The sequence below is a fragment of the Aythya ferina genome (genome assembly GCF_964211825.1).
Source record: "Aythya ferina genome assembly, chromosome: 12".
Lineage (NCBI taxonomy): Eukaryota > Metazoa > Chordata > Aves > Anseriformes > Anatidae > Aythya > Aythya ferina.
In genome coordinates, this window is record NC_140308.1 from 10,863,919 (window position 1) to 10,883,275 (window position 19,357).

At 43.2% G+C, this 19,357-nt stretch overlaps 1 protein-coding gene across 3 annotated transcripts in view; it reads left to right on the top strand.

Moving 5' to 3' along the window:
* Positions 1 to 5,301: 5,301 nt before the first annotated feature.
* The window catches only part of SLC7A10 (solute carrier family 7 member 10), a gene marked incomplete at its 5' end in the record, with an annotated part of 41,024 nt that continues 26,968 nt past the window's right edge, over positions 5,302 to 19,357 (top strand). For all 3 annotated transcript variants that reach the window (XM_084533811.1, XM_084533810.1, XM_084533812.1), the window contains one exon: positions 5,302 to 5,401. In XM_084533811.1, coding sequence (XP_084389937.1) covers positions 5,302 to 5,401 — 100 coding nt within the window. The remainder of the gene's footprint in view (positions 5,402 to 19,357) is intronic.

The following is a 19,357-nucleotide window of genomic DNA, read 5'->3' on the forward strand; positions in this document are numbered from 1 at the left end:
AGGTGTCCAGCAGTTCACACTTGATGAATAATTTACCTAAAAGACAACAAATATTCTGGTTACCAGAATCTAAGGGTGAAAGCCTGCTACTCAAAGTGAGCTGATTTTTGGTACATTACTGTCTTTTGCAGGGTCTTTGGCAGGAGTTATTAATGCTAGGTGAGCCTTCACTGAGTACAGTCACATCCCTCCTACAGGAGCTCAAAACACAGTGATATGGCCTGAAGAATCTCCTGAACCTTCTAAATCACTGGATTCAAGTTCCCAGATCTTGCAAAGGACCATGAAAGAGTGAAACCAGTCAGTCCAGTCAGCCTTACCAACTAAGGTGTTCCCAACACTCAAATAATGCAACACGTTGCAGAATTCAGAAGAGAGCTTCACAGACGACCCAGTTCTCAGCTTACTTTTCTGATCATCTTATCCAGATCTCCATTCAGCAAGCCTGGAACACACTCTTAAAGCTCAACCCACTCAAAAGTCCCTGTTGTAAGCCTGAAGACCATGTACTTGCTAACTCCAGCTCTTGGTGACAATCCTGTCCCTTACTGAAGGGGATGTGACTAGTCTCAAAAACTTCAGATGAGAGGAGACAATCAAATGCTTGATTACATGCAGAGACCTCTCACCACCTGCATGCCACAAGATCTTTTTGGCTAACGATGGTTGCTGGATTCCCATGTATAGCTCTGTGTTCTCAGCACCCACACTAACCGTTATGGAGCAGAAAACTCCACTTCTTGGCACACCACATTTGAACTGTTCTGAAGCTCAAGTGTAGGGCAGTGTCTGGTGCGAAGGATCTTCATACTTCTTGGTAAAGAATGCTCCCCACATCCTGGTTACTCAGCCCTCACTTAATCATTTAGGAAGTTACAAAAGTAAAAGGATGTTTCTTTTTTATAAATAAAATTTGCAATGATATGAAATTTCTAACAATCAAGCAAACATGGCAAACCTTACGTTCAAGTTTATTAGCAATTAAGATTCACTTTACAATCCCATTGCTCCCCAAATTGCCTTTTGCTAAATCAGTCAGCCTACTGCTTTGTTTAAAGATTCACTACAAGATACTTTATCCTTCCATGTAACTATTTCCCAGCTGCTGTTTATGGTGACCCCATTAAATTGAAAGTTGAACAACTATTTTCAGCAACAGTCGTAGTATGTTTCAATTTTGAACAGCTGGATATCTTTTAAGAAAATAGAAATTTGTTTGGAAGGATACAAAAAAAAAAAAGTCAGATTGGAAAGAGTATAATCTCATAGACAATCTGTGCATTGCTTTAACCTAGCTCTCTTCTAATATGCTCCATGTACGTTAAAGACTATATTCATTTGAAAACTAGAGCATCCCTTCTTAGCTGTCATATTAAATTCCATTATTATTTCTTCCCAAAATACAAACACCAAAATGGCAATGTTTGCCCCTGCTTTTTCTTTTTTCTTTCTTTTTTTTTTTTTTTAAGAGTATAAGTAGCAATGAATGAAGTGACTAGTTCCAACAACTTTAATAATTTCTGTACATTTCAGAACATTGAGAAAAGGAGGACCAAAATAGCAACAAAAGAACACATGCAAGCTTCATTGCATCCTCTCTGTGCAGTTGCTATGCAGCAATTGCCTTCCTACAAAGAACTTTGGCTTTTTTGCTTACTAACATTTCGTCATTCAAGTAGATACAGTACGTTCAGATCCAAAACAATTTAAAAGAAGTCTTTGCACTGAAAGCTGTCTCAGATAACTACTAATTAGAACGTACATGCCCTCTGACTTGCTTATTTTGGAACATTACTAGCCATAGGACAGAATGCACAACTTAAATAAGCAGCCAATACTACCACAAAAAAAGTGATGAGCAAAATCCTCTCTTCACCCTCATGCAGAAAGCACAGTGAAACAGGCAGGCACTCAGCCTAAATAAATAAATAAATAACTCTTTTTTGGCAGCTAATGAGGGCAACCTTTGTCATTGCTGTCTTTTCCAACAGGTTTCTGGACCACTGCTGTTTTACACTCCTGTGTTTTGCTATGGATATTGGCTTATCGAATGCTCATGTCGTAAACTGCCACCTGCTTTCTCCTTCAGCAACAGAAAAACACTTAAACTTTAAAAAGGGAAGTCATTACTTATGCACACACTGGGAAAAGAAACAGTAAATCAAAGTTCTTTATATGGATTTAGGTAAAGAATTTATCTTCTTTCCAAAGACAGAGGAGAAAATGAAGTAGTATACAAGGATCCAAGGCTACACTCCTAAATTAAATTACCCAGATGGGTTTCCTGGCTGTATCCCCTTGCCTATAACCACTTTCCCACACACCATGTACTCAGCCTCAAACAGCGCAGAGAGACTGCGCCGCTACTGCCCAACAGCCATCCTCAGCCTCCATCACCGGCACAGTTGCATCCAACCTTGTTTGCCTACCATGTTTGTTACCCCCACAACCAGGTAATTAGACTAAGCTTCTTACAAGCTTATTGTCTGCAGTAGGAAGTACATTCTGGCAGACATCACAAATAAGCACCTACCAAAAAATCCTGTGCATATTGAGAAAAGGACTATCATATACCTTTATCTGTGCAGGTCTCTTCAAATGGATGTTCATAAGATCCTTCTTTGGGTGGGCAGCTGAGGGTTTAGGTCTTTCCCATAGGAGGCTCAGAGAGAGCAGCTGCCCTGGGAACCCACACTGCCCAGCAGCCAAAGGCCTCCTGGTCCTTCTGGGAAGAGGCCCACACAAAGGCAGGGGAGTTTGATGCCCTCAAACATGGAACTCCCAAAACAGGATCTGGTGCTGAACCTGCAAGGTATAGTCCGTGACTTCCTTGCCTTGCTGAGCCACTATCAGATGTGCCCGTTCATTAGCGTTTCTGTTGCAAAGTCTTCCTGGCATGGAGATGAGATTCCACCCTGTGGTTCTCCTGTGCCAGCACTGTTCTTTTAGCCTTGTTCAAAATGCACCCAATGTGAAATCGAATGGGAAGAAAGAATGTTCTGAAGGTTCCTCTGCTTTTTTGAGTTTTAATGTTTTTGTTGAGTTTTTGGTTTTTTTTTGTTTGAGTTTTAATGTTTTGTTGTGTGCCTCCCCCAGTGCTTTTCTGTTAGGTTTTTCCAAACTTAATACCAGTAAAATACTTAAAAACATATGAATCAAATCACAGAGATGTGCCTCGTGTCTTTCAGCAAGGAGGAACAGTCATGGAACAAGATATTTATATCAATAAGCAGAGCATACACGTGTATGATTGTTTAATGTTTTTATTTTCCTTGGCGGAGTCCCCTAAATTGGTCAGAATGTTAAAGGGTAAGGGTGAGAGGAGTCAAAAAAAAAAAAAAAAGAAAAAAGAACTGCAGCTACTGCACAGTAGAGTTAGAGAAGATTATTAGAGTTAATTTAATTCTAGTATTTGTTTTCATCATCCCACAGCCAGCGCACACTGTTTCTTGCTAATCACCATAAGAGGGCTGACTGGGATTTTTATCTTCCGCACAAAACCACAAAGATTATGCACATATTTCAGAGCAAACCAACATTTCTACCACAGCAAAAGAAACTGTGTGTAGTGTTATCCTTCTAAGTGGTCATTCACTTAACAGATTTTGTGGTTGATCTGTAAAGGTTAAATGGTCTTAAACTTCATCATCAGGCTCTTAGAACTCAGTAATGCAGTTAGTAACTGTTAACAACAGATTCATTCTTTATTTCTTGATTTTTGTACTTTGATGAAGTTCTATCCGATATTCTTTTTATCTTGAACAAAACAATAGACTGTCACAGATAAATTTGCACTGAGTTAATTATAATACCTATATAAGATTAGCATATAGAGACTTTCAGAGGTACTAGAAATAACTTCAGTTGCTGCCAGTGAAAAGCATAGCTCTGAAATGATCATTTAAACCACTTAGGAGAAATACGTAAAAGATCAGGTTGCTTTTGAGCATCTGAACTTTAATTTGTAGCCTTCACATTTCCCTGTCTTTAAAATGAGAACAGTACTACCATTTATGTAGTTCAGAAAGAAAATCTTCCTGTAAAATGCTTCCTTACAAAAAGGACATAGTAATTCAATAAAAGAGCATTTTAGAAGTAGTTAGTGAGGCAATTCGTTTAGAAACAACAATTCTGTGGAGTGATAGATCAATTTACGAAACAAGTCTCAGTCTCCGAAAAATCAATAAATCTTTCTATAAGAGTGGCGGCATAAAGCAGCTTTATGAAGCAAAATCACTTACGATTATCAGCTTTGTGAGAACAGTCCACTGATTCCCTCAGATGACTCACCAGTTTCCAGGCCATACTTTTCATTCTAAAGTCAAACAAAATCAGACCTATGTCAGCATAGAAACTTGCCACTTTTCTTTGCCAAGGTCTTACAATCCCAGACCTTCTTCCTCCCATCGACACCAGTGCCCCATGACCAATTTCCATCTCTCTCTTGGCCACTCCACTGGCCCATGCCTACCTTCTTCCTACATCTCCTGGAGAGCACATTTTCTTGTGAGGAAATGTTTCTGCCTCTGCACTTTCAGAACAGGTCGCCCCCAGGGGGATACTCCCTTAGGTGCGGAGGGCCCACATGATGAACGCAGAACTGCTCTCAGGGTGGCATTTACCTTGGCTTATATGCAAGGAGCGGGAATTTCCGTCAGTAAACCCTGGGCAGTCACAGCTTGAACAGAAGAGCTCTCAACCTCGGGTTTAACTTTCTGACTTCATCTGAGAGCACAGAAAACGTGAGCCACTGTCACTCTGTGAAGCAGCTTGTTCAGGGAGTGATGTGAGTTACTAAGGGACATTATCTCACCTAAATTTACCTCAGCATTAATTGCTGTCCGAGGGCACGGCGGCCGCAGGTGAGCCCCCAGGACCGAGGCGGTATGGACAGCGGCACACACGGAGCCGCTGTACGGGGCTTTTTGTGCGCTTTTTCCCCTCAGCCCGGAGACCGGGAAGGCAAACAAAGGCAGAAACACTTCGCACCTCCTGCCGCCGCCTCAGTGATGTTACCGATGATGAGGCAGACAGTGCACCGACACGGGTTGTGCCCACAGCGCACCGGCGCGGGTCGGGGCGGCTTTTTCCTTCAAATCACCGCACTGTGTGACGGAAGGAAGGCGGCGGGACAGCGGCTGAGCCGGGGCTGCCCCCTCCCTCCCGCTGCCGGCCGCTAACGCCTCGCCCCGCACCAGCCCCAGCGCCCTGCCCTCAGCCCCCCTCAGCGTCCCCTCAGCGGGGGCGGCGCATGCGCGGCGCGGGGCCGAGCGGGGCAGCGCAGCGCGGCGCGGGGCAGCGATGGCGGGCGGGGAGCAGCGCGGGGAGCGGCCCGGCGGCCCGGCGCGGGTGGCGCTGCAGAAGGAGATCGGGCTGGGCAGCGCCTGTGCCATCATCATCGGTAAGGGCGGGACGGCTCGCCCCCCGGCTCGCCCCCCGGCACCGGTGGCTGCCGCCGAGCGGAGCGGGAGGGAAGGGGAGGCTGGGTTGGGGGTCTCGAGGCACGAGGCTGCCGGGCGGCTCGCAGGTTCCCTGCCCGCTAAAGGTAGCGCGGGGAGGGTGTGCAGAGGGCTCGGGCACGGCGGCAGCCCCGGGCTCCCGAGCCAGCCCCTGTCCCCGCGTCTGGGGCAAAACCCTTTTTCCCTTCTGGGGTTTAATTATCCAAGCCCGGCGCGTCCCATGGCAAAGGCGGATTGCTTGGAAACCCTGGGAAAATGCCGCCTTTGAGCTAAACCTCTTCTTGCTCTGCGTGGAGTTAGTGCTGTTTCTTTTTCGCTCAATGTTCTGGCAAGTTTTCTTTATGCCAATAGTGTGGAGAGGTGCTGCGGATACAAAAATGTAAGAGGATGGTTTGGCGCTGTGAGATAAAGTTAGTTTGATGCGGTGAGCTGTAAGCTCTCCGCCAAGCGTCCCGTTGTAGCTGACGGCTGCAGTTCCTGCCAGCCACAGGTTGGATGTAGGGAATGAAAATCTTTGCTAATTAGTAAAAGGAAGGGAAAACATGAGGGGGTGTTTGGGAAATACTGTGAATATCAGAGTATAAACGTGATTAATAAGCTTGTGATTGCCAACTGTACACTAATTCTGCTAGTTTAAAATAAAGCATTCTATGACTTGCAATCGAAGGAACAAATCGGATTGATTTCTGAGCGCTCCCCAGCACAATGCTGCAAGGTGAAAGAGAAGGCACTGAGGTGTGAACATCGATACCACTGTGTTTGGGAGCACCCCAGTTACATCAGAGTCACCCAATACTTCGTAGCCCATTACAACCCCAGGAAGTTTCACAGTCGCACCCGTGGAAATAAGAAGCGTCTCAAGGTACAGGTGCACCGCTTCATCCAGCTCAGGCTTTGCAGGCTTCCAGCTGCTAGAGCCAGCAGCAGCGCCCCAACTGCCCTACACCACGGGACGCATCCTGGCTCAGGGAGCAGGGGCAGACCCAGCCTGTGCTAACGCCCCGCAAAGAAACTGTTCCTCTTCCATCGTCCTTCTGTATGTTCAATTGTAGGACAATTTTCTTACTACTTTTACAAGTGAGGTATTTGTCAATGTCATGAAAACTGCTATGCCATCTTAGTAGATTTACAAAACAAAATGTTATCCTCTCTTTATAGAGTTCTGAAAAACTTTTTCCTAAAAATACTGGTCTCGTAACGGAAAATATTCCCCCCAAAAATGGCAGAACAAAGTATATCGAGTTAGGAATACAAATATGCCTATTCTATAGCCATCTCATGGCCCCTGACTTCTCCCAGCAGCCTAGCTTTCTCACATCACTTAGGACTTTGTTACTTTAACATCTTTAAGATTTGTGTGCAGACAAGCCTACTCAGAGAAGAAGACTGTTTCAAATTAAGGCAAAAAACACCTCTTAGGGGTGTCCTTATATAAACACAGGTACTAAATATAAAAACTTGTTGTTTTAATGCTAAAAAGAAACTGATACTTAATGACTGTAAAACTGAGCACTGTGTTTAGTTTAGTAACAAATCCTTCTGGCAATTCATCTCTGCTACAGAATTTTGGAAAGTGCCTGAGACTTGCTGTAGGAGCACCCAAACTGCTTCATCTTAAGTATGGTTACAGACAGTGAAAACAAATCTCTCATGCTATTAATAACCTCCTAACGTACTCAATTACACTGCAAATTAACCTTGCCAATACTCCGATGAAGTGGTGCAGCTTAAAAAGTAGTAACGTGCTTTATTGTCTACTAAGTAATAACTTGTAGATACTATCTAATTGCATGAAAACCCAATTACTATTTATTTAGGAGACACACAAATCAATGTCATATTTAATTCAACGGTTATTTTATGCATGTTCTACGTAGCTGGTTATACATTATTTGTAGAGCTCTATGTGTGATTAAGATTATTGCATGCCTTTTCTATGAGCACAGGCACATGAGCTATACAGAGAAATTCTTATCCAGTGCCTTCAATAAGAGTTGTGCCAATGCAGATGAAAACAGGGTAAGAAGTTCCATGACTTGGCTCTGTGTGGCTCCTGCCACATTCCACTGTTCTTTAGAAAAGTACAAGAATTACAAACAGCAGCCTGATTAAGGTCTGATACCAGCCTGATACTTTCGGTCTGAGTTACAAAATTACCATTCTTACATTAGAAATGTACATGAAACTGTATGCACAAGTTGCATACATGAGATGTTTAACTGTTTAATAAGAGATGTCTGACTGCTTGTTTTATACAGATTAAGTGGTTTTATACATACATATATATATGTATACCAGTTAAACTTCTCAAAGCATTTGTTTATTGGGCTTGTAAAGCTGCATGCAATTCGGCATAGGGTCACACTCACATTTTGGTGAAGTCTGTTGTATAAATCCATACATCCATATAGCATAAACCAGGCTATATAAGACCCACTAGAAGACCTTCAAATTGAGCCACAATGCAATATGCCAGCTAAAACTAAATACATCTCCTTATATTGCTGAGCATAGGTGGAATTTATCTGCATCAGCCAACTTTCAGTTGGTTGCTTGAACACGTTTGAAGTACTTATTCTGTTCACACCTAAGCTTGGCATAAGATCTCCTATAAACAGCTTCCCAATTCAAGCCCATCCCACAGTGATATTATCAGAACTGTTATCAGATGGCCTGTGAGCAATACGTTCAGCTATTGCTGTTTCTGGAAATAGCTTTCTGGAATTGGTCTGTCAACATCACCCAAAAACCAACACTCACTTTGTCCCACAGGTGATGTTAGCCAGCCACCTTATTGATGGTCTCAGCAGAATATATATGAGCCGAAAAGCCTCCTTACATCGCAGGTGCTTCCTCCTGTCAGGACTGTCATAACACATAATGGAAAATATTATCTGCATGATGCTAATGCATCAAGAAAACCACCAAATAAATGTCCTTGATTGCCACTACACCTGCCTGGCATTGTTCTCATTAACTAACAACGACGCATCCATCTACAGGATCTACAGGAAGTTTACATTTGCATAAATACCACTTCCAAGGACAGCGCTCTGAGATACCAAGAGCTATAATTGCACTGGATGTGATTTTTCCTCCTTGCCCTTCACAGAAAACTCTACTTACCAGCCTTCCTGCGTGCTTCCTGTCATGTTAACATGCCCTAAGTCCCACAGGCTTTTATACAGAAATCTACTACAGGATCCAGCAGGCTGCTCGCTTAACACTAAGCAAGGAGAACATGAAGAGCTAGGAATAGTTTTTATACTTATGTTTTTTAAAAAATACAAGAACTTAAGTGGTAATGGATAGGTATTAATGCCAGCTACTTGGTAATGTTTCATGTGCCATTGTTGCTTGAGGAAACTGCTTGTTGGTCATTGAATCAACCAGCGCTGGTCAGATCCACCTCTTTATCAAGTAGCCTAAGGAATAATTAGGAGATCATTCCTAGACAGGCCAGGTGGACTCTCCTGGAGCAGTATCCAAGTCACAGGACTGTAGCAGAAAGAAACATTATGAGAGAAAGATGACAAACACCCACATCTCGAGGTGATTTCTTTCTACTTCTGTGATCCTACCTGGAATCACAGAAAACAATGGTGTTGCAGCAAGGAGCTTCTCCCTCTCTGAGCCTGTGTGTGAGCAGTGCACTTTCATAGCTAGCTGAAGTTTCAGGACACGCTTTTGTTTGCTGGCTTGTGAGAGCAATACAGATTACCTCAGTGGTTCTGTCTCTCTCTCTCTCTCACACACACACACAAAGATGTTTCTAAAAAGAAAGAGTCTTCCTTATCTCCGTTACACTTGTTGCTAACTTATATTTTGAGCATTCAGTTCCACGTGGTGCTTGCTGGCATAGCAGACAATGTATTTAAACCTACATGACTACTTTTTTTCAGGACAATAGGACAGACCTAGACTGCATAGAAATGTAATTCAATATCTTGTCCTCTTATAAATGCAAATTATGGTTAAATAAATAGAGTCAGTTTTTGTTCAAGATAAATGGTACATCTTCCCTGGTAATAAGAAACCACAAAGGTACTTTTGAAGTACTTGAGAAGGAATTTTTCCACACAGTCCAGAGTCATAGGCTGAGCTTCCTAACTACTGAAAATTCAATGTCCAGGTTCCATATGTAAAGAAAAGCTGATAGGTGTCCTCAGTTGGGTGATACCCAGTATCAAAAAAGGTGTATGCTACTGAGAAAGATCATATATTACATTTTGAGAGAAAGAAACCTAGAAAGGTCCGTCCAGAGTGCTTGTACAAGTTACATTTATAGGATGATATATTTTAAGGGACCATAGTGCGTTCTCATGTTTTTCGAGGTGGTGCCAACATAGTTCTCCATCAGGATCCTTTGGAGTAGGCCTTCATGTGCATTTAGGGAGCTGAAAACATGCTGTTGTTTTTACTTGCAAGTAAATCCGTGGCAAAGTGCAAATTCAGCTTGGTAAAATTCCAGGGAGGTCCTGCAGCTTCTCAGGGCTAGCCGGCTACCTCGCAGGCTGATTTCACAGAGGGAGGCAAAAAAGAGCTCTAACTAGAAATTCCTGGCATAAACATAAGTTAATTAATTAATACAAACAACTTTATATTTTTCTTAACTGAGTCATGCCAGAAATGGGAAACTGTTTTGTTTGTCCACAGATGTGCCTTTCTGCCGCAGTCTGTATCCATGAGGACTCAGCACATGACGTCCCCCATGTACAATACCGAGAGCAAGAACAGCAATAAAAAAAAAAAAAAAAAAAAGTTAATATCAGTATGAACAAATCCTTCCAAATTCCTCCATATGATCTTCAGAAACAGCATTAGTAGACAATGAAAACTTTTTCAAAGAATAAAAAATAAAACACACACAAGATTTGTACTTTAGGAAGTTGTCGGTACTTAAGCGAAACTTGCAACGTTTGTAACAGTTCTCCTTGCTAGTTAGTAACTGGCAGATGTTCATTGACTGGTGGTTCGGGTTTGAGTGTTTTTTTTTTCCTTCTGTTTTTCTAAAAAATGGAAAATTCTGATTAGGCAGACCACAGCTGCTCTGATCAGAAGGCTGAATTGATGGACTTTGTTATGGACGTCAATACTGCAGATACACTGCAACAGAAACTCTCCTTCCTTGACAGACAGAAAAACAAAGGTAGCATCTTTTAGTAGTGTCTTACTCCTGATCTGGCAGTACAGTGCCTGCTTTCAGTGGCGCCATAAATCTCCACTCGTGTTCCCTTTTCCTGTGCCTTGCAGCTCATTTCCTTCTAGTATAATGTAGCCTTTTCTGTTGAGAAAGTCTGTTCTGCTTTGGCAAGCTCACAACAAGCAGAAATGGTTTGGTGGAGGTTTAGCTTTTTTGTGTTTGGAGCTTTTTGTGTGCCAAACTTTTCCTTTCAAGACCCCGTTTTTTTTGTTGGGCTGCAGGGGGAGTTTCTATTAGCTGCCACGCTTTTTTGTCATCTTGATTGCTGCATGACAAAATGAGAAGGCATTTGTCAGTACCAAAGTGCCCCAAATATAAAATATCCTAACAGTGTTGTTTTTTCTTCTGGTCCTGAAAAACCCAGAAGTCTTCCAAAGACTTCTTTAGCAGATATTCTATGGTGAAGAACCAGCAATCCAGCATGGACTGAGCATCTCGGCATCCTAATTCCATTTTAAATGCCTGTGTCCCTCTCTGTATAGTGAGAAAGCATAGAGAATACGAAAGCCCTGTTCTCCTGCAGAAGAAAGCCATATATAATGGTAAATACATTTTCTTCGCATGCCAGCCTCAAAAAAAAACTCCTTATGCAGTAGTAGTTTATTCTCCTGTCATGTTCTTCTGACACTGGCCTCTGGTCGTTGGGGCTGAAAAGCAAGATTAGAGGAATGGCTCTCTACAAATTGTTCCCATCTTCAGGAACTCATACGTTCTATTTTTCTGATTTCGGGGTAATGAATGGCCCACTCTCGTGTTACCATGAGCTGATTGAATTCTTGCTCCTGGACATGCTTCCTCATTCCTTTCAGACAACAGGGACAAATTCCACTGGATTTCAGAGAAAGAAAGGTGGAGAGGCATTTACTGGTGATGTTTAAGTCTGAGGAATGGCTGTATCATTGAGTAATGGAATAACCCCAACAGCTGAATTGCTCCAATTCATTTCCAGCTTTCTTTAGAATAGTACTAAACCTTATGAAGAAATAAACCATTTCGGCATTTGGCAAGTTGATTTTTTTTTACTTGATCCTTAAATACTGTTGTAACTGCACATCAAACATAGGGCTTCAAGATCAATAATGTAAAACATAGCATTAGAAATCAGGAAGACTTCAGAAAGGTTACTTCTGACTCCAAGAAATAGGTCAGTGATCTGGATGAGCGGCAGTTTTTCTTCTGTGAAGAACAATAGTTCTTTCATCAGTTTCATGAAGCCACATAATCTAGATCAGGCCAAACATCTTAATATAATAAACCAAAAAATATATATTTAAACAATAAAAAGACCTTATTTAGAGTCACAAAAGCCAGGAAAAATCAACTTAAGAAAGAATCTCATTCTTTGATCAAATACACTAGGTCAGAGAACTAAAATCTACAATGTTATATGATCTATGTCACTTCATGTCATGAGGCTGCCTGTTACATTCACCTGTGACACCAGACAAGTCACAGATGCATTAATAATGCTACATTAAATCTGGACCAGATAATCACACAGGGATGGGCAATACAGCTAGAAAAAGCTGCTTTTCTTTTCTAGATCTCTTTAGTCCCTACAGAGAAGCATTCAGACAATGGACAACAGAAGTTGAGCTCACATATGGAAGTGCCTTCTCTACAAATTAAGCAGTTTTCCAGGAAACTCCTTGCAGTTGAATATTTGTGCATAACATAATAAGCTAATGGTTCGGCAAAGAAAAGCATCAATAGTTTTCTAGTGTTTTGTAGTTCCTGAGCATTTTCCATCTTTTTGCTGTTACATTGTGCAATTACTGTGAGACAGTCAGAACCAACTATTAGCACACATCATATAAGATGGGTATTTCGTAGTCCCATATACTGCTGTGAGATCATTCACTCCTGCTCACACCCTGTGAGGAAGGTTTATGAATTCAGAGGAGCATTCCTTTCCTCCCTGCCAACCCGTGCCTTGGAAAGGATCAGTATGTGCATCTCCATAAAGTTAAAGATAATGATTTTCAAGGAATACAAGGACTTACGGCTTAAAACTGTATGCTTTCATACCACAAAAAAATCATCCTTTAGTACAAAACACTCCTGGGATCAGTTTTTGTTAGGGAATAGCAAGGAATGGACTAGAAGGATGAAAACAAGAGGCTGAGTTCCTTCTCTGAATTACTTTCAGAATTCTTTAACAGTTCTCCCGAGAGCTTAATACAACGGGGCTTTCTTGCTTGTTTTCAGGGAGGTCATCTCAAACTATATTTCATTTTCATTTCCTTCTGACTTATTTATTCTGCTCAGATTTTGTCCTGTTTTTATAGCAGACCTGTCTCCTGGGTAGCTGGAAACCTGGGGGTTCGAACCTTGTTTCATCACTAATTTTAAACAACATAGACAGTTCTGATGTCCTTGAATGGCAGACCAAACCATTTCAGAAACACCGTCCTAGGACTTCATAAATGCAAACTGACAAAATGAACGAGAAATCTTGGAAATAAACAGTGCTACTGATAGCAGATTAACTCTTCTAAATGGTGAGGGGGTGCAGACTGGTTTGGTTTGGCTTTCCAAAGAAGTAGTGCTGAGCTTGAACTCTGGTAAATGCTTATAAGTTTCATTGTTTCCGATTTTCTTAATTTCAGTCTGAAAACTTGAAAAGCCATGCACTTTGGAAACATAAATAATCAGCTCATTTTATTAAGCATCTTGAAAATAGTAATAACATGAGTTAGCATAAACCAGCAAAGTACCCAAGCTTGTTACTTCCAAACACTGTGCTTAGACTCAGCTAAATTAAAAAATAGCTGAATTGATATTTTAAGAAAAGGGAAAGAAATATTTGTTTCTGGGTGGTGTCTTCACATGCCTAGCCTTCAGCTTTGAAGAGATTTCTATTTTTATCACAGAATTAAAATACTTGGAATTAAAAATAAGCCAACAAACTTTTTTTGTACTACTGCTAGTAGATCTTGTTGCATTAAAGCAATTTCTTACAGTAAACTCTGCCAGAGACCAGTAGGATATGTCTGTGTGTTTGTTCACCGTGGACACAGCTAGTTACCAAGCAACACATTAAGATTTAAGCAGACTATTACAAAAGGTACCGAAATCCTGTACATATTTTGAGTACATACAGAAGGAATGCCTCCCCTTAGCGCTCGGGCTCCCAACAGAAGATTAAAGACCTTTTTCTTAACTGGTCCCAAGCCACTGTGCAGTAGTTGTGCCCACCCCGGGAAACATACTTGAATACCATTTTTTGCTTTTAAATTCCACATGAGTTTGTTGACTTTAATGAAACTTAAGGATATCTTTGTATTTGCTAGAACAGAGACAAAGCCATTTAGAGATGTAATGACACTGTGCTAATACAGGTAACGTTAACTACAGCAGAATTTTGTTAGCACAGATTTACAACCAGAATGTAAACTTGAGTGCCTGACTGATTTCTGATCACAGAGCTGTGAAACCTACAAGAGCAGCAAACTTTGTGCATGTCCCGTTTATATCTGCATCCAAAATACAGTTTGTGTAAGAGCACAAGCAATGGCAGTAGAGCTTAAAGGAGATTTCTATTCAACCTCTTCCTCTAACCTGACATATACCACAACAGTTTTTGGGTAGCTTGTTGCTATTCCTTTCATATTTTCTTGTTTTAAATATGCACTGCCAGCTGTCACCCCGAGTCCCTTTGCTGCTACAGAGTCCTGGGGTAAGCACGGCTCACTTGCAGGTTCTGGCAGCCACAGCTGAGAGTTGAAAGGGCCCCAATGCATGTAAAGACATTTTGAATTCACAAAATTCACTTTGCTGAATGTACGTGCATTAAAGGAGGAATGTTTTTTGCAGCAAAAAGCTGCAGAATGATCCCAGGCGAGGTGAGCAGGGAGGTGCCACAGCGAGGTGGGGGTCAGGGAGCCAGTGCCAGCTTCCAGGCTGGTCTCTTCCGCTGGCACCATCTCACAAAGAAGTTCCTTCTGTGCCCTTGGATGAGTGTACTGTGCAACTCCTGAAATTGCATACCATTGCATCTTTCTAATTAGGCAACTGGGCAAATGATGATACCTCCATGAAGACTGACAACTTTCAGGAACAGACAGGAAGAGGCTTTCCTGCTGGGCAGCAATTGCTGATAAATTTTCCAGACTGTTCAATAAATCTGTTCACCATGCTCATACACAATGAGCCAGACAAATAGAGATTTAAAAATATATACATTTTTCCATGACACAAGTTATGCTCGGTGCAAGGGTCCCTGCCACTGGACTGAGCAGGACTGAAGAGCCTGGGCTGGCAAAAAGCTGTATTCGTCATATTGTCCTCGTCTGACCCACAGCATTCCCCAACACAGCTGAACTCTTTGGCTGGTATTAAAGCTAGGCTGGTGAGCTGCAGAGCAGCGTTTTGTAATTGCTTTTCTTCTTGATAAATACTGAAGATTATTGCAGGTGCAGAGGGCACGGGAGAGCTGTCCCAGAGGCACAACTGTCTCTAGTAAGATTTCTCAGCCAAGGAACAAACATTAAACCAGTTGCATGGTCTGGCATCTGCCTCTTGAGCCACAACTGGGATGTCTTGTTCTACTATCAGTTGCTTTTCAGAAAATCAGGAGTTTTCTGCTGGTGATCAGGCAAATGGTGTGCTAGAGAAGACCCCCACCCTACCCCCAGCATGCCTGCAGGGCAGGGTGTTAGGACCTACATCAGATTTAACAACACCTCTGTGCTGCTTTCAGGTAAACTTCCAGGTCTGGATACTGAGGCCCAAAGAGCACAGAAAACAGACATAAGACAGTCAGATAACAAGGGCTAATACAGCACAAAGCTGCACTATTTATAGTGTGCAGTGCTGCACTTTCTTTCCAGGGCAACCCAGGCATTTTAGAAACAAGAGGGGTTTCCTTTCCATCCCTCTCAGAGCACCACAGTAGGTTTGGGGTTCAGTTTCTCTTTGGAAATTAGCAGACGGTGCAAAGCCTTCTCTTAACACCACATTAGTGTTCTGCTTCAAGCGTCCTTTATATACTAAATGCCCACAGGCAAGGGGCCCCCTTGTCTCATCTGGCAGCACTGCCCTACTGTGAATGCTGCTCTAGGTGCCCAGGACAAGAGCAGAAAGGGAAGGTGGGATATGAAGCTCCAAGGTGGCTGGTTGTAATCCCTGCATGGCCCCAGCCCTGCCACCACACACGCTGCATGGCAGTGTGCTGGAGCTCACACTGTGTTACTCCTGTGACAAACTCCCCAGGAAAATGTCTCCTACTCCGTAGCAGAAGGCTTTTCCCAGTATTTCTGCCTTATCTGCGGTATTCATTGCAGCACATAGAGGGGGCAAGGCAGGCTGAGGTTTGCTCACCAAGGTAATGAAATGCAGCCCACATATCCCCACACTGGCAAGAGAAGAGGAGAACAAGTCAGAAGTTAAGGAAGTAGAGAAATCAGACCAAGTACAAGAGTCAGAACAGAGGAGCAGGAAATAAAGCAGTGGACTGTGAGCTTGAAAAGAGCAGACAGAGCCTGCAGCCGGTGAAAGGATTAGCAGAATAAAAGGAGTTCTCAATTCAAAACAACAAAAATCCTATCATACAGGCTTTAACTTCTCCTTTGATATAAACACATTGCAGCAGCACTACTCAAATAAAATGGAACAGAACCAAGCACTAGCAGCACGCCCGTCTTCTTTGTTACTTACATGAGGCCGCCTCCCAGCCTCCCCTCACCACGTAAGGACCAAGGACCATAAGGACCGTAGTGCAGGTCTGCCCTCCGTACAGGTCAGTGCAGGAAGGTGCCGTGTGGGTGGGCACAACCAGCTCTCCTTCCCAGTGCTAAACAAGGCTCTGCAGTTTTGAACAATTTGTAATTTTGAGCAATTTGTAAATTAATTGGTCATATCCAGTGTGTGCCCACGTACATACTCAGGACAGTTCCCAAATGATGCTTGTCAGTTACAGAACGGGATCAGGGTGTTTGCAGGGCTGTTTTTGGTTGAGGTAGCATTTGCATTTGCCTGTAAGTACTATACTGATCATAGCCCACATCACATCTTTTGCAGCGAGGTCATTTACAGTCCTGGTGCGCCCTTCCTGAAAGTACAGTCAGTACCTGTCAGTGTCGCCTCCTTTGAATGTTATTCAAGTGACAGATTATTTTGTGAAGACTGTTAGCAAAATGGCTTTAAAAGCTTGAAGTTTTTCTTGTTTAACCCTCTTCTGTATAAGAAAAGAAATTGTCACATTATGACTAATTTTACAAGAAGATAAAAGTGCATCCTTTTTCAGAAAGGGATAATTTTAAACTGCCATATTTTCTGTTTTTAAACTATTGGGCAGAGGTTGGACTATTAATGGTTTGAGCGTGGTCAGCCTTGTACAGCAAGCAGCAGCATGCAGGTAAACAGCAAAATCTGCAGCCCCAAAAATGCACCTTGCAGGTTTCACAAACACTCCTTGTCTTTGAGGCTACTAGTGGAGAGTAATTCCAAACTAATCATCTTTATTAAACAATCTGCACAATTTAAGCTAGAGCCGAATGTGCAGCTTGTATCTTTTGAAGAACTTTTCCAGTGGCCCCAGAGCAGCAAGAGGCCTGGGATGCTCCACACTGTGGGTTGTGCCTCCTCCACAAGGCTGAGGGGCTGAGAGCTCCCCGCACCACCAGGCTGCAAAAGCACTCAGCTCAGCGAGAGCTTTTAAAGGCTGAGGATAGAGGTTTTCACAAGTTTGCTCTGACTGCTCCCCTCTAGACCGTGAATTGCAACGCGGCTGCCTACCGCCCACCAAAATCAGCCCCGCGCAGCGCAGGCAGCACCCGAGAAGAGCTCCTTGTGCTCCTCGCTTCCCTCTCGACCCAAGCAGGCGGCCTCGCATCCACCTAAACCCGCGGCGAGCGGAGGGGGGCTGCTCTCGGGGAAGGCTCCGCGCCGCCGCCTTGCGGACGGGGCGAACCCCGGGTAAGCCCGCGGGCAGCCGCAGCGCCCGGCCCGAGATCGCCCGGCCCGGGGCTGCCGGGGCACGGCCGGGCCGCTCCGGCCGCCAGGGGGCACGGGAGGGCCGGCAGCGGGGCTGGCAGCGGGGCTGGGAGCGAGCCCGGGCGGCGGCGCCCTCAGGGCCCGGCTGCTGCTCCAGGAGAGCCTCGAGTCCCGCAGAGCGGAGCCGTATTTTGGTTACTCGGGAGGCGAACAGCTCCCTTACCAGCCCGCGATAGGCTGAGGGGAACGCTTTTGCCGGTGTTTTTGAGCAGCCTGGTTTTAAGGAGCTTTAAAATTGGGCGTAGGGTAAGCAGATTACGAGTTGGTAACCCAGCCAAATCCACCTGGAATGCTGGAATCAGCTTGTGATCGCTGGTCCTGTTCTTACTTGCTAGGAATTTGAACCAGTCAGGTTTTAAGATCATTTAATTTTGTTAAATACCACTCCCCGTAGACATTAAATTACCACTGTTATTTTATAGCCATTTTTCATTTTTTTCCAAGTGTATTAGCAGAGGAGCCATAACTCATTTTCCACTGGTACAACAGTTATATCTTTTTCCTCACATATGAAATTAAACAGTTATTAGTTTCATGCCAAGCTCTATAGATTCTTTTATTCTTCAACCATTCTTCATTAAGAGTTTTCCGAATGCTATTTAAAAGCAAAGAAGTTCAAGGCTGTTCCATGAAATCTGTAAAACACTGCCACATCGCCTAACTTCATGCTTGACAAGAGGTCAAGAAAAGGCATGCTGTGCTGTGTTTAATTCAGCAGCATCCCTATACTTAGTAAATTCTTGAGCCTGGATGCTCTGTTGATTCAGAACTTCACCCACCCTTTGTATTTCAGAAGCGGGGGCATTTATGTATTAAAGGCTGCACTGCTGCCAACATGCTGGAGAGGAGCAGGGCAGAAGCCAAGCAGCCCCCTGTGCACATCCGTAGCACATCCATACCATTACATGGCCTGAGGCCAGCCTCAGGGACCCATCCACCTTGTGCCCAGGGCAGAGTGGCACGGGTATTCCCTGGAACCACAGGAGCCCACAGGACTGCCCGTACCGTGACAACATTTCTGGTTAGCACCACAACTGTGAGCTACGCGTGTCACTTCTTGGCTGGTTGTGTAGGTGTGTCATGTCCTGAGCTCACAGACGGCAATGATGATCCAAACCAGTCACTAATGTCCTCAATTATGAGTGCTTAACTCCTCAGAGCCAATTAGTAGCTAACAATTATCTGGACTGGAGGCTGCTTAGTGTAGTGGTTTTCTGCGAAATAAATAAATAACCCACAGTGAGTTACACCATCACCATTACTGATGCAATCCACGTCATATTTAGATTCAATGTAAATTTGTAAAGCACAATTCCTCTCATCTAAGCCTTTTTTTTCTTTTAAACAGTAATCTCAAATCTTTACAATATTCCTTATTCAGGTAAAACAGGTTTATTAACTCAAAGGAGAAGGCAAAGCTTCAGCACTTGTTCCTAAGAGCTCTCTCAAGCAATGGCAGACGGTCGTCCTGTTGGACTGAGCAATGTCTGCTTCGACCCAGGAGTCCTGAAAGGATGGGCAGCGTTTCAATTATTCTTCTATTCACAGCTGTCAATGAACACTGTCTTAGTCTACTATCAAAGATATAGTATATCAATATATCTAAAGAAAGCTGTAACTGAAACCAGATTGGTTTCAAACATTTTATTTAAAGTCTTTAAAATGTCATTTTCCATGACTCCATATAAAAAAAAGAAGA